Here is a 21810-nt window from a genome sequence, read left to right as displayed (position 1 = left end):
ATATTTACCTGTGTTAACTTTGTTCAACTTTGGTGAAATAACTGTTTCTTTTTGTCTTATTTTACAAATTCAATAGATTTAAGCCTAGTTTATCTGATTTAGGGAAAATTTCATGTTACAGTAAAATACAGAGCAAAGTGTTTCTGTCATTGTTCCGCTTACACTGAAGCATTTGACCTGTGAAGTAGCTACCAGAACTGTAGCTTTCTTGAACTGAAATAAAACTTTACTGATTATACTTTTACTTGCTCAATCAGGTGGATGACAATATTCCACTGAGAGTAATGCTCCTCCTTATGGACGAAGTCTTTGATTTAAAGGAAAGAAATCAGTGGTTAAGAAGAAACATAAAAAATCTGCTTCAGCAACTTATTAGAGCAACATACGGTGACACAATTAATAGGTACTGCTTTCTTACATAGAGTGATAACATGAGTGAGAATAGACTGTGTCTATAAATCCTTTTTGATATTACTAAATTATTGTTGTTTAGATCTGCATGCATTCCCCTTTGAAGAGAATCAGTAAACCAAGTATGAATGTGGTGTAAAATGGAGATAAACACGAAACACTGCTGAAAGACAAATTCCAGTAACTCTTTAATGTTGGAGAACTTCCAAAAGAGCTTTTGCATAACAAGAGTTCATGTTTCTGTGAACGTAACTTAATACTGATGGTGTCTATGCTCTTTGTGTGTAGTGTTTTACATGATACTTTTTGTTGTTAATACTATTTATTACTTTCTGCATTATTTGTTTACATCTCTTCGATACCATAAATGATACACTGGCACTGTCATATTATGTGAACTGTACTGAGTTGGTATGTTAAGTTTTTGCTCTCACACTTTAAAAGATGGAGGGGGAGAAGGGAAAGGACTGTTATGGGGTCCATTCTGTCCTCCTTCCCCCTTCTTCTCTGTAATTCACATATACCCTTTTTCATCCAAATGCAAAGCAAGTTAGTAGTGCTAAATAAGTAATGTTTCTTGCCCTCAGATTAGAAAACTACTGTTTTCAGGCTTTCCCTTCTAATAATTTGTTTCTGAAATGTAAATGGAAATACAGAACAAAACAATTTCCAGAAACAGGATTGGCACTAAATTGTCACTTTGGATTAGTGCCATGAATCAAAAACTTAATTCCTGGCAGGTGAGTAGTTTCCTATTACTTTTTCAGGACATTTTTCACTGTATCATTAAATTTTACCCTTCACAAGTCTATTTTTGATGTTTTCATCATCACTGTTAAACATACAGACAGTTCTTGTGATACCAGTAGTGATGCAGCCATGTAATAATAGCAGCACTGGGTATTTTTCAAATAATTCCTCGTGGCCAGGTGACAATTATCTTGAGACCTGTGCTTCCAAAAACATGCTGTCCTGTTGAGCAACTCTGAATAGTTTTTGCTGTTTTCAGGTTGTAGTATAGCTAGCTGAGTTTCTGCACAGGCTGCTGCTTTCTTACTGCAGAGATGTGTGCAGAACTATTTTGCTGCTGTGTTTGGAGCCATTCCAGATACTCACAGCTTCCTCTGATTCAGCAGTCATACTTTGTCCTAGCAAATTCTTAGGGTTTAATGGCATTCTGCAGCAAAATTGTGTTTTCCTGTTTCCTAGAAAACTAAATTCAAATTACGTTTAGGGAAATAATCCTGGGATTATGGTGATACACAGATGGTTATATCATTTCTGTAAACATAACTGTATTTGGTCATTGAGCTGTGTGTATGTGTTGATGAATGAAGGTCAAAGTTTACGATCAGTCTGTATCTCCCATTAAAGATTATGAAGTAGCTGCATACGTAAGTATGGTAATTTGAGATTTTAAGTAGGTTCTTTGCTTGCAGAAGCAGGACTTGAGGAGTGTTCCATGAAAAGGAGCGCTCTACAAGCAGAACATTTATCTAATGTTGATGGGAGATGCAATACCAGTTTTCCAGCCTGCTTGGTCATCGTACATTTACTCAAAAAGAAGAAGGCTTCTTAGCTTTAGGAGTGATCAGTGAGCTTGTATTTTTATCTTGAGAATCAGTGTGTGCCTGCCTAGTGTGCAGTTCTATAGAACCTACTTATGGAGTTGGAGAAACCTGAAATCATACTTTGTTTGCTCTAGAGTGCTCTTTAAAATGCTATTCTTATTTGTTCTCTGTTTTAAAAATTAAATGAGAAACTTGTTGCTTTGATTTTAGAAAAATAGTTGATCATGTTGATTGGATGACATCTCCTGAGCAAGTAGCTGATGCAGTGAAACGCTTCAGGTATGTCTTTTATCATAGAAGTTAAATATGAAGTGCTTGCCAATTGATGTCTAATATCTGTGTATCCTTCCTATTCTTTTTATGGTAGGAAATTATTATCACTGTATGGAATTCCAGTTGGAGCATACGCTGCTTTTTACATGTGATAAATGAGAGAAAGTAATTGTCACCATGAAGAATACTTTTGAGTTTTCTCCTCTTCCTTAAAAAGTTCTTTGTTAACCAGTCTAGAAGAGCTGAAGTATGGGTATATTTATGAATTTCATCATATTACTGGATGAAGTGTCTTGTTTACCTTGATGAAGGCATGTGCACACCTTGCCTTAAAAGGCAAACAATTATTATTAAAAAGCCCCTAGCTCTAAGCTAATATGTTTTGCATGTGGGCATATACTTTACAACTCAGACTTCAGTTCTGTTGTATCAAAGGCTCTGTCATTCCATTTCCTAGAAGTCTTAAGGGCTTCTGCAAAGTTGTTGAGCAAGAGCCACCCTCCTTGCCTTTTTTGGGGGTTTTGGGTTTGTTTTTTTTTTTTGAGTGAAAGAGAGAAAGTAGGATAACGTTTTAGCCGAACAGTTATACTTTACGAATATTCTGTTATTCTTTATTAAAATCAAATAAGAATGTGCACTTCTGACTCAGAAAAAGAATATGTCATTCACTGAGGCAAAATACCTTTTTAGACAGAGGCATGTCTTTTGCATTGGGCTTTACACTACACTGAAACTACTTCATCTCAGCTTTAGCTTGTTGATGGGTTAACTACTGTCAGAGATCTAATGAAGCAATTAGTAGACCTAAGCCTAGAGTCTCTCAATGGTAATAGAGACTGATTGGTAAAAGCAAATCTTAGGTATATTTTACTGAATGTTTTTGGTGTGTAATATTTTCTTAAAATTTTCTTTCATCTGATTCTTGTACTAAAAAAGTATATGGTATGTACTGATAGGTTGAGCGTATTGTACTACTTGCTTTTGATTTCTGTTTTGCCTTTTCCCTTTTCTAATATTTGAAGTGTGTGTTAGGTTGAGTGCACATTACTTTCTTATATTTATTTTGAGATAGTTTTGAGGGGTTAAAAAGAGCCTTTCACGTGATAAAATTTTAATGTGTTTTGACAGATTTGCTTTTGTTACAGAGATGCTTTTTGGCCCAACGGCATTTTAGCAGAGACTGTTCCACAGAGGGACAAAGCTATTAGAATGAGAACAAGAGTGGCAGGGAAGACCAAATTACTGGAGGTAATGCCAGGTAAGTGAGTCTGGGATTGAAGCCTAATAATTCTTGCCATATATTGTTACTGGAATTAATGTCAGTATTCTTGCTGATTGTTGAAATGTTGACAAGAAATGTTAACACAAAAAGGTTTTTAACTATTAAAGCACTGAATATTTTCACATGTGCTGTGACTTTGCAACTGTAATTCTCTTAGAACCAACCTGGTATTTAGTTTCACTAGAGAATTTAAGCTTAGTGCATGAAATACCTATATTCCAATAGAGCATGATTTCATGTAAAATAACATGGTTCCACATGTATAGTGTAAAAGTGAAGTAATTTTCAGAAATCCTTTCTGCTGTAAGAGCACTTCTAGTTTAGTCATGTTATGTATAATAGAGGCACTGTTACTTTAAATTCCAAATTATGTAATTTGAAAGACTTAATATTCGGTTTAATTTTGTTGTTAACACAGAAGCAGAATTTAGCTTAAACTTTTGTGTAACTTTCATTTTTTTGTAGATGAACTGAAGCACATCATAGGGGCTGAGACAACGCGGAAAGGCATTCTTCGCGTCTTTGAAATGTTCCAGCACACTCAGCTGAATAAGAGAATGGTGTATGTGTTTCTGGAGAGATTTCTAGAAACCTTATTTCCACAAAATAAGTTCCATGAGCTCTTCAACAAACTGCATTCACGGTCAAAGCAGATGCAGAGGTATAAGCAGAGACTACTTTCTACTCAAGCGCCTTCCTTGCAGAAAAGGTGACACTTCAAACATATTAAGCTGGTCTATGTTTGTCCAGGACTAATTACTTGGGCAGATTCTCTGGGGCTTCAAACTCACATGCTGTTATTTCTGCACCAGTCTTCTAGTGTCACATATTAGATTATTAATGCATCTGTAAGACCTGTGGATCTTCTCATCTTCACTTGTAATTCAACCACTACCAGAAGGGTTTGTGTGTCTCAAATGATTTGGTGCGTCTTCATGCAACATTGAGAAGAATACTGGCCCAATATATAAGAATGCTGATTCCTTCCGTTCCTGAGTCGATGTTTTGCCAGCAATGAAAAGTGCCAGGCTGTTCAAGTAAAGCACAACTATGGTGATACAATGGCGGAAAAGGATGTTTTGGCACTGGGAGATAGTGCAATGTGTGAGAATCGGGTGGAATTGTTCTACGTTATGACTGTTGAGGCTCTGTAGGGCTCTTCTAACATTCCTGTAAAGGCAGAGCTAACAGGAAAAGCAGTCTCTGGAATAGCAGGGTCATAGGAGAGGGGAGAAATAGTTATAGCCCCATCACAAAAGTACATTTATTAAAGAAAAGTTGAGATAAATGTGGCATAAAAGCCACATTACTTCACCTTTCATGTTTTGAAAAGTAAACTAACATTAGATCTAATGGTGGTTTTGGTAAAGGCAGAGGTGCAGTACAAATAAACCCTTTATTCTGTAGCTTTAAGGGCCATATCCTGCTCTTACAGCACCTGGCATACATTTTGCATGTGACTTCAGTGGAGAAGGGGCATCATATTTATGTTCAGTTGGCATATTTGAGCATATGTCAAGTTGATAATTGTAGAAGGAAGGGGGTACATGTTTCAAAGAGGGTAGACATCGTGTTAGAAGATGAGGAAATTGCACTAAGACACAGTCTACACACAGCTCCCCACTAAAATTTGAAACTTGGGTGTAAAAGACTGTCCTTAACTGAAAGATTCCTTACCTTTTAGTGTGTAAGCCTCATATGGAAAAATATTAGAATTAGTTGGTTCCTCACAGATAAAGGATTTCATTAGTCATATGCACACACTTGGAAATTCCTGAACCGCATGTCAGTGTATATATGAAAATAAAAAGGAGATAAAACTACAATATTTTTTTAAATAATTTTTTTATTTTTTGCATAGTGTAAAATTTTAATAAAAATTTGACATCAAGGCCCCACATCCATCTGTTTGGTTTCATTGAAGAATTTCTGTCCAATTAATAATAAAGTAACAACTGAATAATCCTGTTTGGCCACAGCATATCTCGGTTTGTGTTTTTCGCATTCCCCAACTGTTTGAGCACCACTGTCTGGGTTAATAGAAAGTAATCCTGTAGAGTCCGTGTTTTTTTTTTTCTGAACGGTAAACACAGGTTGAGATCTGGCTATTGATCAAGGATCCTTATAGTAATTTGTGTCTTAATGGGAACAAATGATCCTTTTACGTGAGGGAGGAACATAGACCTTTTATGAAAGCGTTCTAAGAGAAGATAGAAGGCTCTCAAAGGACCTAGTTAAACTGACTGAAGCCTCTATATAGATCATTTTTTCTCATGGACTCTATTAATGCAATGTAGCCTTTTATCATAGTACTTAATGATGATCATATTGTACTGTTAACATTCTCATACAGTATGCATGGGCTCAAGTGCACTTGTTTTTTTTCTTTATTGCAGAACTAAATACTGTAAATGAAATCTCTTTCTTTTATAATCCCTAGAAAGACAAGTTGGTAAATATGTAAGAACCCTTCCCCCTTCCTCTCTGCAGGTTCTGTAGAAGTGTGATGATTAAGTGCTGTTGAATTTAACAAAATTATTGAGTTCTGTGTGAAGTAACCAACATAGCCAGCTCCTGTTGTTTACATGCCTGTATCTTCCTCTGATGTCAGGGTGCTCAAGCATACCTGACATCTGACTGATGAAAGATCATTCAGCAATTGTTCTTGGTGATATAGTAAATATATCATTGGTCCTACCAAATCTAATTTATGTCTCTTAAATAACTGAATTTGTTATGCAGTATGAAAGTGGGGAGTTCAAATACTGTTTTGTAAACTCTGTGGAACCTTTTATCTATCTGTAGGTACCATGAAAAACTTCAAGAGAATAGTGATCATGTGCAAATTTGGGATTTTTTAATTATCTGGTACATTTCTGTACAAAAATAAAATAATATCTCTAGGAATGTGAACTGAACATAATACGCCATGTTTATTAGCCGTTTTACATAATGAATTTATTATATATACCTATACACACATTCCTATACATGTGTGTGGATATGTATATATGTATTGAAGTTTTGTCTTCTGTATTTAATTACAGAGTGTGGCTTCCTAATTCAGTGGTGCCTGTTGGCTGGCAAGAATCACCAGAAACGAATACTTTTTGTTAAAGAGTTTGTCTGTATCTTTATTTAAATGGTTTTCCTGTTGACAATTTAAAATACCTGCCCTGTCAACCCATGCAGCATATTATCCTAGAAAGTCTCCAAAACTGAATGTTAATATACAGCACTTAAGTGTCTGGGTATATCTTCTGGCCTTTGGGTGCTGTGACTGGCTGCTGAAAATTGTGCCATTGTCAACAAATGCACTTGTTTTAGCCTTAATTATTTTTAAGAGAAAATGAGCAATTGAATTTTTCGTTTGGTTGATCCTCAAGCTTGTGCTGCTGGTGTTTACTAGAACTAAACAGTAAATTTTAAGTGCTACCAGAATGTGTACCAAAATAAAAATGTATGAATTCCACAATCTAAATTTTAATTTTGTGCAATATTTTCATTTAATGCATGTGTATTTGGATAACTGTAAAATAAATGAATTTTTAATGTTTTGAAGTCTAGGTTAAAAATGTCTTCAGCTGAACAATTTTGCATTCTGTTGTTGCGTTAGTTTATTTAAGGACTTGTTTTAAAAGTCTTATTTGTTACTTCTTTGTTAATTCCCTTGTTCTCAATGATCCTTGCTCATCTGAGCAAAGCTCATATATTACAAGGGAAAAATCTGAAGAGCACATCTCATGAATATAGCTGTTATAAATTACTTGTGCATATCATTGTACAGTAAGTGTCAGCTGTGTGCCTAATTGTTCTATTGATGCTTTTTCCCTCCCTTCCCCCTCCTCTTGTTTCCGTAACAAAGAATGAACATGAAACAGGCTGCCATGGTCACTTCTACTGAATGGCAGAGGACTCTGAATTTTTTTTTTTTTTTTTTGAGTTTGCATTTATGTTCTGTCCAATAGAAAGCTAAAAAATTACACTAATAAAGTATTAACAGGATTATTATGAGTCTCTGTTTATTTTTAAAATAACTTTCTCACTAACAGGTGCGAATGTTCCTCAAGTCTGGGAAGAAAGTCACTAAAGATAAAAATACTGCTGTTAAGTGTTGTTTAAATAAAACAGTCATTCCTTGATGTTTTTAAACAGTTTATAATATGGTTTTGCTTTTAACAAATTAATCTCTGCATTCATTTTCAACCAGAATTTGCAGAGTCTCCTGTATTTTAAAAGGACGTATGCAGAAACAGTGGGATTGTATGGTGTAGGAGTTTCTTTCTATTGTTGAGTTTTTTCACTCTTTGGCTTTTTCCCCCTGGGTTTATTTTTGCAGCAGCTGGATCTGCCATGGGAGTACAATTGTTACCCTTGATATATTTATTCCAGCTGTTTCACATTCATCAAAAAGATGTCCTGAGCTACAGAGATGTTAGTTCTTTGACCCTAGAGGTTTTGTTTTTTTTTCTTAAGTGTTTACGACTTTCACTAACTTACACACTTTTGCTACAGGATATAGACACATCTCAGGAATTTCACTAGCTGATTGCAAGTTCTTATTTGTTGAAGGTCTTATCCTAGGATAATTTTATGGCAAGAAATCCACTCATTTATAAACTTAAAAAAAAAAAAAGTCTTAAAAATATCTGCCATTTGTTAAGTGAGGATAATGTATGTCTGTGGCTTATATAACTCTCCAGTCTATCACATTGTCTGTTTTATATTGGTTTTGATATCTAGCAAATGTCTGAGGATTGCTGAAGTTTTTGTAAAGTTCAGGAATTGGCATCAGTCTGCATTGATTTTATTTAACTACAAAATTCATGGTTTGTCTCTTGGAAGAAAGGAAATCATGTAGTGAAAACAATTAGTTCACTTTTAAGTACTTTGAAAGAAATGAAGCTTTATTTTCATGAAATGCTTGAAACATCTATGCCACTGCAGTTTCCCCCCACACGCACACAGAAATATGTTTGAATACTTTCATATTCAAGTATCTCAAATAACTGTTTCACATGCCATGTCTCTTCGAATTACTATGGCATGTTGGGGTTGGGATAATTTGCATGGGTCAGTTAAATTATTTGATATCTGGTTCAGAAAAGGCTAACTGGAATTCTCATTTTGACATTTTAGAATTAGAATAGTACAGAAATTAATTCTGAGGTTGGGCTTGAGTAGAGAACAAGACTATATTGAATTTGTTGGCAATCAAGACCTACTTATTGGGAGTAAGGAATTTAGCTTTCAAAACCAGACTTGCTCTTTCTTACCATAACAGTTTTAAAAGCGAGTCCCGAGTAGTCTTTTGGGTCATTGTGTTCTGAATTTTCTCAGCTTGAGGTCTAGAAACATGCTAATTCTGAATTAAGTCGAAAGATACTGATGAAATTTTCTGTTACCAGCTTACTGGAGTTCTAGGTAAAAGATTCAGATAAAATTGTGAGGATTGGGAACACTCTTCGTTTAGAACATGTGGAAGATGGTTGTGTGAGCTACCTAGTCATTCCATGCACAGAATAGACAGAACTTGAAAGAAACTTTTACTTTTTTTGTTCTTTTTCTTAAAATAGCAAGCCAGTACTAGGGTAGGTACAAAACTTCCTTTGCACAAGTCATCTCATGTTAGCAAGCTACAGGTTTCTTATGTTTCAGTTTGAACGTTGAAGTTAGAATTCTATTATCAAAGATGCTTTCCTTTTTGTTTTCAAGGACTCAATACAAAACATTCCTTTATAGTCTGTTTAAAAAAAAAAATGGTTTCACATCTTACCTGCTCAATTTTATATTATCTGTGTTAATTTAAATCACTGGCTTGCCAGTAATCCCTAACATCATTCTTGCAAACAAACAAGGCCTGTTATACCTAATATAAAAACACAAGAGGTATTTTGGGGAGAAAAGGATAGGAGCTTCATTCAATGTTCTGCTGTCTTGGATAATCATATTAGTGCAAAGTGGAACTGGAACGTCATGTAGTTGGGAATTCACCACTGCTTTGTGCAGTACCATGTAAAGGAAACATGGGCCAAGGTTCTCCTGTCCATCACATATATGAAAAGAAAATGACAGTACTTTTCTTATGTGTAGGTTCTAAGAGGTGCTGAGGCTTCCAGTTAGAAGTTGTGCTACATGTCTTTAAATGTGCTATAGCCTAACCTTTCTGCTAATAAGGTAAATGCAGTGTGTGAAAGTATGGGTTTTATTGATGGGGGTTCTTTGGAACCAAGACACAGGCTCTCACCAGTGAAGGAACATGCTGAAGTACCTGAGCAATTCCAGGCGATTCCACATACAAACATTTGTGCCAACTACTTCACTTGCTATAGAATCCATTCTATTTTTTTTTTTTTTTTTGGTCAATAGTACTGATATTGCCAAGAATATAGTCTCTAGAGAGTGTGTTGTCTTCATCCATAAGAAGTGTAGCTAATATTCGGTAGACAGCTGTTTGTGTAGGTGGACTCTTTTGTCATAACTGTATTGGGGACAGGAGTAAAATTCATGGATGATGCTGTAGAGGATACTAAGTAGTATTCTTTCCAAATAAAGCAGTAATTTATTGAAGTAATAACACATAAACAGAATTACTTGAGCAGTCATTTGATTCTTTAGCTTAAATTTTTGATATTATGGTACTTTATATGATAAGATTTTTATTGTGGCAAAGGCTGTACTATGATTCAAACACTAGAATCAATCACCTAGTAATCATAACAGGTTAGCATAACAGATTATCACTAGCATGTATGGGCTAGAGTGCAGGTGGATACCAGACAAGAAAGCATTTCTCAAATTTTTCTGACTGATGGGAGAGAAACGTGTGTGTTTTTATCCAACTCACCAACAGGGGGAAAAAAAAAATCAACTCAAAACCTGAATAAAGAACTGATTAAAGTAGTATGTAAAGAGATGCCATTGTTAAGAATCTTGATTCCTTACGATTGTATGAAAACTTTTTTTTTTCTCTTTGCTGTTGCTGCCACTATTGATTGAGCACTGGTTGAAATGATTCATTATTTACTTGCTAGGTAGACGAGTATGGCATGACTATTTAGTCTCTAAAATGTAATTCACTACAATTTGTAGAATTCATATATAAAACTGTTCTCAGCAGTTTTCTTCATAATTGGGTTTCTTGTAATCGAGGGAAGAATTTGAAGGAATCAGTATGGGCAGTTAGCAAAGTGAAGTCTTGTATGTGACTAGTTTGACTGATTCTTTGTCTCACTGGGATTTGTGTAATCTAAAGTCTCTGGGATGAACCACATCAGCTTCTCTCCATTCTAGGTAGCATATTGAATTGGGAATACTGGATAACGAGGGATGTTGTAATATAAATAGAGCCTGTGTAAATTGTAGGGGGTTTACTGCAGTCTGAAAATGTGGGGGAGGAGGGATTGCTTTGTTTTATTTTTTGCCCACTCTAATTTTAAAAGAAGCGGGATTGATCTTGGACAGTTCTCAACAAAAATTACATCGATATTAGTTGTACTGCATGCATGTTCATTTGACTTAAGGAGTAGTGTCATTTCTGTCATTTATTGATAATACTAGGGGGACACCTTTCTAATTCACTAGAATATTTTTGGGGAGAAAATAAAATAGAAACATGGCTGAATTCAGCTGGCTAAGTCATATCGGCATTAGTTTTAGCTTCTTTCTAATCCAGAGCTGTATTACTGTTCTCTGCACAGTGAACTGTTTGGGGGGAGACCGAAGAACTGGAGTAGCTCTTGCGAAGTTGTGTAACAAAAGATGAAGCAGTATCAGCGAACACACAGTTCTCATCTTACCACCCCTTCATTCTCTGTCTATTCTGGTGATGTCTTCTATGCAAAGAGAGAAGACAATAGTTACGCTCTTCACTGTAAATGGCATAAGAAAATGTGATTAGATTATATCCTATATGCAAGATCATTTACTACATCCATAGTTAAGAAAACTGGATTGCTAATTCAGATCTAAATAAAATGACAGTCACAACTTCAGCTTTCTGTGTTGAGAAGAAATCCTTCACCTGATTTTCATCAATGTGTATAATAAAAGTGTGCACTTTCATGGCCACCATCACACTTTTAGTGCTGTGGACTAGAATTAATAAGAATCCATAAGAAGCTACGTTTTATTTTTCAAAATTATTTTAACTGAAAACTATCATGCTGATGATTTATTTTATGCTGAGTCAGGTGATAGTTCCCTGAACTGAAAGAGATATACTCTTGTAATGGGTCCATTAACCAGTTTCTTCAGAAAGCAAACAGTAAAAACTTTGTACCCATTTAGTAACAGCATGTGAAGTACAATATTCTCACTGTTTCCATTAACTTAGAGAATTGAATAAGCTGAAAAGAAAGCACAGCAGAAGAAAAAATGAGATGGGTCAGAAATAACCCTCAACTTCAGAATTATTTTGGAAACTTAAGCAAAAAATCCCACCAACCTCCCTTCTCACCCCAACATTTTAAGCTTTCACACCGCTTATCCCAGTTAGACTGTAAATAATTGAACTTTGCAGGTTGTAAATGGCAGTTTCTTTACTTGTCTGTTCATTTTTTTGTGCATCTGTAATATTGTGTGCATGGGTGGTTCCGAGACAAACATTTTGCATTAAGCATTTCACATCAGAGAAACACTATTTCACAAGAAGTAGTTGTTTCCTTTCCCATAAACTGTTTGTAGGTTTTACCACAGATTGAGAGAATTACTCTCCAAATAAACTGCACAGTCTTTGCAAACTGCTTTTGTTGACCACATAAAAAATTAGTTAAATCTCTGTTGGCCAGTCAGCTTAGCTAGAAAATATTCGTCTTTTTGTTAAAAGATAAAAAGGATGAAGTACCACCAATAGGAATTGCCAGAGGTGATGTGCAGTTTTTCTCAGATTATTTTTTTTTTTCCAATTGGCAAATCCCATGTTGCTTTTCCAAGGAAGAGTAAAATAAGGAATTCTAAAATACACACCCATTATCACCTTTTATAATATCAGGGGTTTTATACTTCATATAAAAATTTTATATATTTTTATACATATATGTTGCAATGCAAAGCGTTAAGTACAAACAGATCCTTCTGTCAATCTTTTAAGGAACTATACAATTTTAAAATTGAATATAGGGAAACAATTATGCTTTTGATTTTTCATTTAAAAATAAAAAATATGACAACATTAATGTCTGTTTCGAAGACTTCTTTTTGGTTGATTGTTTTCTTGAGGTTTTCTTAATCTCATGATGGTACTTTCATATTTGCAACTAGCCCTTACATCAGAAGTGGCTAAAAAAGACTGGCATACATTTTTTAGTGACATTGAGTGTTTTCTGATACTTGGAATGTTTTCTATGAAGTTTGCTCTTGAAATATGGACAAAGTAAACACCTTTATGCCATGGATCCACACATTGCAAGAGCACTGGACTAGCTCCAAAGTAGAGGGGTTGTGTCTGTAGAGAAGATGTGGGCAAAGAATTGTGTTTTGTGGGAATTACAGATGTTGAGAGCATGGAAATACCCGAGTTGTTAAAGAATGCTTTTTCAGTATAAATGCAGCTAAGGACACAGAGTGAAATGTTGGCTAATAGAAGCTGATAACAAAACAGTAATGCGAATGCTTAATGAACGGGTTTACTGTCTTTGAGCCTGATTCGACCATGTACCCTTTTGCCTTCTACATGGTGGAAGTTCCTTAAGTTAATTGAGAAATAAATCACTTTTAGGATTTTTATTTCTAGGCCTGTCTCTTATGGACCTGGAATAATTCCATTTAAATGAATCTTCTCTTTACTATTAACAATTCTACATGCAAGATAAATTCCATTGCTTAATACTAACAGCCTTCTGCATCTTTTAGGTAATTTCAATTCACAAGGCCTAAGAAGAAAATCTTGCAAGGATAACTACCCGTGATTTTCAACATTTGCTTAGTGTAACATGTCAAGTTAAAAAAAAAAATTCTGCTATTGATTTTTTTTTTAAATGTGTTTGAAGCAAACCAGACATTTCTAGTCTTGTTTGCGCTTAGTAGGTTTTGCTGCAGCAGTTATTGTTTACTCAGTGTAGGAATATATATGAGACTGTTTTTTGTTAAACTAACTAAACTTACAAAAAATTTAAAACAGTTCCAAATACACTTAAACCAGATAAATCACTATTTAAAACATGCTCTCTTTCAATTATATAGTCAAAATTTAACCATTTCTTATTCCTCAGATTGGTTTGTTAGAAGCATGACCAGGATGGTATGCTTCTAAAAACAAATTTATTTTGAAGGAGATTGCATATTGCAAGTTTATATTGAATGACATATGTGATAAGGTACCCATAGACAGGCAACGAAGTTATGAGACAATTGGGAAGAAGGGGGATAGAGGAGCTAAAACTCCAAATGTAAACCCCCCTTGAACTGTAGAGGTTAAAAAGAAGTCAGGCACTGGAGTTCTTGGATCTACACCCCTTCCACGCGTCCTTCCATCCATCCTTCCCGCTCCCTGCAGAGTGTTTTGGTTATGGTTTATGGCTTCAAAATTCAAGGAGCCAGTCTCTTGGCTTGATTTTGCTGCTGACATTTCACAAGAATAGTTGGTCGTATGAGATGAAAACAAATACTTTGGAAATATTTATGAATTTTGATCCAAAACTTCATGACAGCAAGTTCCAGACCTCTGTTCTCATTTAATCTAACCCTGAACCACGTTCCCGGTCTACATTCCTCTCTCTTTACAAAGTGTTTTATGTGCTGTGTTTTTTATCAGTGTGTGATGGGCCAATAGTGCCTAAGATCTGTTTGATATAAAGAAAGTGATTGTATATGTCAGTATGAGCAGTGCGTGCAGTAATGGAGCTGCAATGGGGGAAAACTGACACACAGCAGGTGTGCAAGGAATAAGCAAAAACATTTTATTATGATAATGATCATGAAACTGAAGGCCAGAGAATGTGAACTATTTCTAAGGCCCCTGACATTTTCATCAAGTGGTCTTATGGTACGCGCTTGCCATCATCTGTTCAGCTGCGGAGAGTTTTGAGGAAAAAAAAATGTTAATTCAATGCTGCTGTGTTTAACAGAGTCACAAAAATTCATGTTATCACATAAAAGTCAGGGAGCTGAAAATGAGCGGAAGGTGTAGCTTGAAGTATTTTCCCCCAAAGCACTTGGGATCTGTGCATCGTAGCATGTTTGGGGTTGTTTTGGGGGTGGTTCATGTTTTGCAGTTTGGTTTGGGGGGGACAGGAGTGAGTGTGTTTCTGAATATTTGCTGCAAGCCTAGTGTGATCAGGATGGGTATATCCTTACACAGCTAGTGGTAAGCTCCACCAAAATCATTCATTCTGATAATTCTGGTGCTTTTGGAAAAAAGGGAAATGTCTGCTTTGAAAGTTGCTCCGTGGTCGCAGACCCGACTTAACAGACCTGTCAATCCTTTCGTTTCAAAGGAGACTTTTCTGAAATTGCTGGGGCTGGGAGCGTATGAGGAGGCTGCCTGGGTTTAGCAGTTAGACCTGGCACAGCTTCTACTTAACGTTACCCTCTCAGAAGGTTTTGGTTGTGTCAGGGACCTCCTTGGCATCTGAACTGGCTCAAGAGAAATGACCCGTTTGTTTGCAGGTCGATTTGCTGCAAATCTGCAGTAGCTTCCCTGCCAGGAGGGAAGCTCAGAGTAGGACCTGGCTGTGTGGAGCCTGCACTGAGCAGAAGCAGCCTTGAGAAAGCTCCAAAGAGCCCTCCAGCCGGGAGCGGCCGGGCTCGGCGCTGAGCCTGCGGGACCCTGCGTGCTCGAGCGGGAGAGGCTGTCCAGGCGTGGAAGAAGCATTTTTTTTTTTTCCCACCGTGTGGCATGACCAGCTACAGCTCCGGTGGAGGAATGATGTTCGGGTGTAGTGGTATCAGGGTGATCTCCTGTGCCCTCCCAGCTAAACCCTCTCTTTCAGGGAGCCCTAAATGGAGCTGATGCAAAATTTCAGCCCTGCTTTCAGAGGCACGGAAACAGAACGAGGCTCTGCAGGGAATAACTGGGCCCGTTGTGTTTCACTGCGGTCCTTCCCAGGAACTTCAGGATAGTGCCCACGGGTTTCAGGTTATTCTCCGAACAACAACTATTAAGACGGCTTTGAATGATGCAGATACCTAAATCCATTAGTTTGCCAGCCTGGTGTTACTTTAAAACCCTGTGTTTAGTGCTCCTTATTGGACTAATTTAAAAAAAAAAAATTAATCTGATTGCAGTCACCTAATATATACATATATTTTTGTCCTAGTGTATCAGTCTGGCCAATCCAGCTCCACAGCAGTTGGGCAGTTTTACCCTTGTGGAAAAAAACTTCTAGCTACAGGTGTTTTTCTTTTTCCGTAGGGGGGTTCTGGAAGGTCACAGAAGCATGAAATCTATCCTAATTCAGCTTAGCTGCTAATCACATAGAGAGAAAGGAAAGTGTGACTGAGTATTGAGTAAATGTCAGTTGGCACCTGTTTTCACAATCTCAATTTGTTTTTCTTCTCACAGCATATTACACCTCTTAATTTAATTTGTGACTGGCCTTTTCTCCTCCCAGCTGTCCGGGGCTGCAGTGCACACGTTCCAGCTGGTGTTACTGGGGGCTTTGCTCGGCCAGAGGACTGAGCTGAGCAAATTACCCAAGTCCCGCAGCCGCCCAGGGGCTCGGCGCTCTCTCTCGCTGCCTTATCTCACTTACAGGCTGGTAATTTGATTCTCTGGACCTGAAATGGAGTATGCATATTTCAAATACCTTTAAAAAGTCTTTCCCAGCCTAACTATGTTGTTTTGGGATTAAAATGGACTTTAGGTAACAGAGTGGCCCATTCAGCAGCTTTGCAATAATTACGGTGCTAATGTTGATTTAAGTTTGGTTTTTTTGAACAGAAAAGTTCCTAATGCTATTTGCAGAAGGGTAGGCTGCCTGGCAGTTGTACTGTGAGTGTATCACGTGTAAGGGCTGCATTCTCTTTCCCTCCCATGTGCAAGCACACAAAAAGCAGCAAGGCTGGAGAAATCCAACATCCCACCCCCGTGCCCCAGAAAAGTTTAAGGCAGTCCCAAAGTGACGTTCAGAGAAGTAGCAAATTTAATTTCTTGGACCTCAGGCTATGATAGCTTAATCCTTCCTCTGTAGAACAGCTATCTTCAAAAATAAGATGCATGGCTGTCTGGCAAAATTAACAGACAGACTGAAAGATGATGAATTTGCAAGATAGCCAGTGTTATCTCCAGAGCTTCCCTTTGTAGAGGATCTCAGCATTCCAGGTCAAAAAAGAAGAAAGTTGCCCAGCCTTGTTCTCTCAGAGCAAATGTTTCTTGTCTTCTGTCAGCTCTGTGAATTTCTAAAAATTACAGAGTTTGTGTGTGGTGGTGCATATTATTAAATAGGCTGTTAATTTGCTCTACAGAAGTTAAATCTAAATTACCAGCTCCGACTATCACTGAAACCTGTTAGGTCAGGATACTTCCAGCATGATAAGCCCATTGTCTTACAAAACATCACTGTTACTAGTTTGCTATTGTTGCAAGAATATGACTGCTGTTATCAAGTTTTGCGGTTTTAATTTGGGAAAAGCCGTGTATAGTAGTGTATTCCCTATGTTAAATGATATTTATCCTTTTCCCCTCCATAAGTTGTTCCAGAGAGTGAACATGTTAAAACAGTTGTCTTTGAATAATAAGTTAGATTGAAAACATATTTCTGAAAATGGATCTTAAACTGAGGAGATGCATGAAGATTTTTTTGGGGTTTTGTGGCTAACAGAATAACAGTTTTGGTCATTGCAGTCTGTGGTTGCAGATGGTGTTGGCAGAGCAGGCATCAGACACATGATCTTGTAGGTGGAAAGCGCAAAGACCTGGATGGACGCTGTGGCTGAGCTGTCAGCCCTGGCAGCTCACAGGGACTGTGTAGGGAAGCTCTAGAAACTCTTCTTTTTTCTGCCCCCCAACCCCAAAACCATTGCCTTGTTACTATTAAGGATGGCCTGATATTGTACTTAGTTTCAGCAAGTCATTCTCTCTCGCCCTTCTCTATCAGTTTCTTGACTCCATGTATCTGAAAAGCTCCCGGTGGGCAAGAGAGCTGACATCTATTAAAATGTTACCCTCATTCTGCACGTATTTCATGGATGTAGGGCTGATATTTGAGAAGAAACAGTCTTTTAGTCTTCAGGTTTTGATTTTTGGTTAGTATCTGTTTGCACATGATGACTAAAGAGGAATTTTCAGAAAAGTCACTCTTGTCGCAGCCGGTTACTGCTCGAAGCTTAAAACTTTACGCGTGTCAAGGCTATCATCATACTGGTTATTGTAGCTTGCTTTTTCCCTGGCTTTGGCAAGTGCAATCTTACCTCTCCAGTCCTGTCACAAAGACCGTATTTTTAACTTAGGCTATTATCATTTTCTGCTTTCCTGTCGTAGCTGTTTTCAGAGTACATGATCGTTTTAGTTCCCCAGAAACTACAGAATCGGTAATTGTAACAGGAAAAATTAAGCTGCAGAGAGATCCCAAAACAAAGTCTGAAAAGTCCTCTTTGCCAGTTTTTGGCATGAGATATTATCTCTCTCTCCCCCTCTTTTGATTTGCAGTAAACTTTTTTTTTTCTCCTGCCAAGAAACTCTCCCAGCTGTAGTACTGTATACTCCTCTTAGACCTACTTTCTGTGTACAGCAAATGTTTCTTCAAGCAAGTCTGGAGCAAAGAGTCTGGGTGCCCAGGTGAAGTCCGGTGGCTGCTGCTGCAGCTGGTAGGAGACCTGGGCCTGCTCATGGCATCGCCTTCCTAATCCCCCTGGTGCGATGCATGAGATCCATCTACCGAGTGATAAAGACTCATTTTGCTGACATTCACTCTCCATGCAGTCCCTGACATTTGACAATGTTGTGCCAGTGAAATTGGAAGCTTCTCTATGTTTTGAATTTCCATATATTCTTTTCTACTCTTCTAGTTTTGCAGGTTTGCCGTAACAGAATTATTAGGTTGACTGTTTGTTTGTTTGTTTGTTTGCCTGCATTTACTTACGTTTCATGCTGATTGCCACTACTTTGAGTCAAAAATGTGCTGACGGTAGGGCTCTATTTTGACAGAATTCCAGCTAAACTCAGAAAGTGAAAGGTTTGTGTAAAATTTTGGAAGAGATTTCTGACTTGCTGGCAGTCTTCCCTCTCCCTTGCCTCACTTTTCCATGTTTATTTTAACCCTGACATCGAACCCTGCCCTTTCAAAAAGGTATCACAGGGCTGATATGGCAAATAATTTTACTTGTGTACCTATTGCTGATGACAGAAATATCAGGTAAAACTCCACCATGCGTGTGTTAATCTGTGGAGGCTGCTGAATTTCTTTCCCATTCTCTCTGATGAAGGATGCTGCTGCCCAAGATTGTCACACTGAGACAGAGAAAGTAAAAGTGAAGTTTGGAAGGGAAGTAAACACTGGGGAAATACATTTGCCTAATTAGCACTGGTGAGAGCAGGCTGGATTGAACTTCCTAAGATCCTTCTGTCTCCTGGTGAACTTTTATTTTTCTAAGTGCAGAGAAATTCTGTAATAAAAACCAAAGATTAAGGCACTTGGCTTAAAAGTAGGGCTACTTAAAAATAAGTCTTCTCCCTTTCCTGCAGTAAAAGGGAAGTTGCTATCCTGTGTATTTCAGCCCCAGCACATCTTGAAAAGTCATGAGGAGTAACATCCAAACAAAAGAGAAGTGGTGCATCCTTTTCCTGCGAGGGATGGGGAGGAAGGGAAATTTGGTGGAACGCTTCTCTTGAGAGGAGCCAAATGTTCAGTCAAGAGAAGCAAGAAGGTTTCCCAGTTGAAAGTGCAGTGAGATTCTGTACGGAAGAAAATACAGAGATTTATTTTATCAGCTCTGAATAATTTACCAAATAAATCAATAAAATGAGACTTCTAAAAGAATTGCCTCTCTGTTCCAGAAGGTCCCTACTGCATAGATACCGCAGTGTCTATATGAATTTTTCTGTCTGAGATGAACAACTCCTTCCCTGTGTTTCTTAAATTGCTCATACACAGATCCACTGCCCACCCCAGCATGGTGGGGGAAGAATGCAGCAGACATTTCACCATGCAGCAAAAAAAGAGAAATGAAGCTGGTGAAGGGTCTAGAGCTCAAGTCTTATGAGGAGCAGCTGAGGGAACCGGGGTTGTTTACTCCAGAGAAAAGGAAGCTCAGGGAAGAGCTTATCGCTCTCTACATCTACCTGAAAGGAGGGTGTAGCAAGGTGGGTGTCGGTCTCTTCTCCCACGTAACAAGTGATAGGACAAGAGGAAACGGCCTCAAGTTTGCACCAGGGGAGGTTCAGGTTGGGTATTAGGAAAAATTTCTTCACCAAAAGGGTTGTCAAGTACTGGAACAGTCTGCCCAGGGAAGTGGTGGAGTCACCATCCCTGGAGGTGATGAAAAGGCATGTAGATGTGGCACTTTGGGACATTGTTTAATGGTGGACTTGGCACTGTTAGGTTTACGGTTGGACTTGATGCTCTTAAAGGTCCTTTCCAACCTAAATGACTCTCTGATTCTCTGAAAATTATCTGAAGCCTCTGCTGCTGAAGGAGATGGCTTGGGCAGTCTGTTTGCTCTTGCCCTGCTGTCTGCCTTAAGGACAATATAGAGGACCCCAGTCATGTAGTGCACATGCTATTTCACCGTCTTGACCACCTATGCCCACTTGGATCTTTCTGCATGTCTGAAAATTAGAATTGGTGTTTAAGGTCTTTTGATGGCTGTACCTCATAACTGCTGTTTGTTCAAGCTGTCTTTGTTAAATGCATCCCCCTGCCTCTTACTGTTCAGGTTTTGGAAAAACGCATTTTTAGATTAGACACGCTTCACTACCAAATCTACTTGCTAAAGGAAACTTTGTTGCCTCAATTTTTTATAGCTGACTACCTTAACTTAAACGCACATGCGGGTTTCCCTGAAAGAACATCTTTTCCAGAGCAATCGTGACTTTGCTTCTGGCTGCCGGTTCCTGCAACAGTATCATGGTGTATAACTAAGGTAGAAAATACGCGACTGTAGTTGTTGCCTGTCTTGTACTTGCCCTTGTTACTGGCAAACTCTCAGACAAATGAACTGTTCAGATAAGCATGTTTCTCCCGAAGTCTATTGCCAAATCAGAAAGTTCAAGTAACATAATATTTGGGTGCCTTAAGAAAGAAACGTGTTCTGTCCTTGTTCATCTAAAAGTGCTATTAATAACTGTAAGTGCACTTATTAATAAAATCAATATTTTATGTAAAGAACCTCTTAAATAAGTAACACTTCAACTAATGGATATCTGGCATTTACTGAAAGATGTCCAAGACTTTCCAGGTGCAACTATACCTAAGCTAAGGGCACTGAAAGATGATGTAACAATACTACTTTTCATGTTTGAAATGTGCAGATACTGTACGTATCCCAAACTGCAAGCTAGTAAAATGCCTTAATAATCATACATTTATTTTATAGATTAAATACTTGATTTTGCAAAGATTTACCTGGCTGCCTAACTTGGTATATTCAATCTCTTTCACAACATAACGTCGCCTTTCTTCTTGTGCATCTCCACACTCCAGAATTAAGGGAACAGAGAAGAAAGCAATGGCTACACAAAATTTTGCAAGAAATGTACACTGTCACCATATATTCTAGATCATGCTTTTACTCTCCCTTCTCACTGTTTTTTACAAGGCTCCGCAGGGGATTGGGTGCATTACCCAATGGTGGTGGCCCAGCCCGTGCCGTGCCTGCTGTGCCCCGGCAGGTCTCTGTTTCACACATGTGCCATAACCCCAGGGTGAGATGGAGCTGCCAGGGCTGACCTGGCTTTGGGGCGTCCCTTTGATCGCCCACGCGTGGGCTGATGGGCAGCCCACTCTGCACAGGGAGAGCGTTGAAGCCGGAGTGGGGCAGCGGCTCGTTGAGCAAAAGTAAGGGAGGGAGAAACTGTTCGCAGGTCTAGAAAAGTTTCTGTGGTCCGTTTCCAACTCCTCTATAATTTGAGTTGTGCTGTGTTCATGTTTGGGGACTCAGAAAACTGGCAGAAATTTTTCTCCATCCCTTCCCCGTAGCCCGTGATGCTCTTCTAACAGGGAGGAGAGAGCGAGTTTCTGTCACGCACTAAAGTGCTGCGCTGTTAGTGACATTCTCCTCTTGATAGCTCACCAGGAACCTTGTCAGCTGAATGCTTTTAAAAAGCACTGTTTTATTTAAGTGTCTATGTGATGTAATCTAAATTCAAGGGGAGGGTTTTTATCATCTTTTTTGGAA

The 21810-nt window shown here is 38.0% G+C and overlaps 1 protein-coding gene across 6 annotated transcripts in view; it reads left to right on the top strand.

The window, feature by feature from the left end:
* Positions 1-7540, top strand: part of SNX13 (sorting nexin 13) — a 71923-nt gene extending 64383 nt beyond the window's left edge. For 4 of the 6 annotated variants that reach the window (XM_075704731.1, XM_075704736.1, XM_075704733.1 and 1 more), the window contains 4 exons: positions 258-403; positions 2193-2261; positions 3401-3513; positions 4003-4399. In XM_075704731.1, the coding sequence (XP_075560846.1) occupies positions 258-403; positions 2193-2261; positions 3401-3513; positions 4003-4250 (576 nt within the window). In that variant the 3' untranslated portion in view covers positions 4251-4399. Of the gene's footprint in view, positions 1-257; positions 404-2192; positions 2262-3383; positions 3514-4002 lie in introns of those variants that run through there. The other 2 variants (XM_075704732.1, XM_075704737.1) reach the window with 2 other exon arrangements.
* Positions 7541-21810: the final 14270 nt, after the last annotated feature.

The sequence above is a fragment of the Pelecanus crispus genome, chromosome 2, assembly GCF_030463565.1.
Source record: "Pelecanus crispus isolate bPelCri1 chromosome 2, bPelCri1.pri, whole genome shotgun sequence".
In the NCBI taxonomy this organism is placed as follows: Eukaryota; Metazoa; Chordata; class Aves; order Pelecaniformes; family Pelecanidae; genus Pelecanus; species Pelecanus crispus.
The sequence above is the reverse complement of the archived record's forward strand: the minus strand, read 5'-3'. Positions and strand labels throughout refer to the sequence as shown.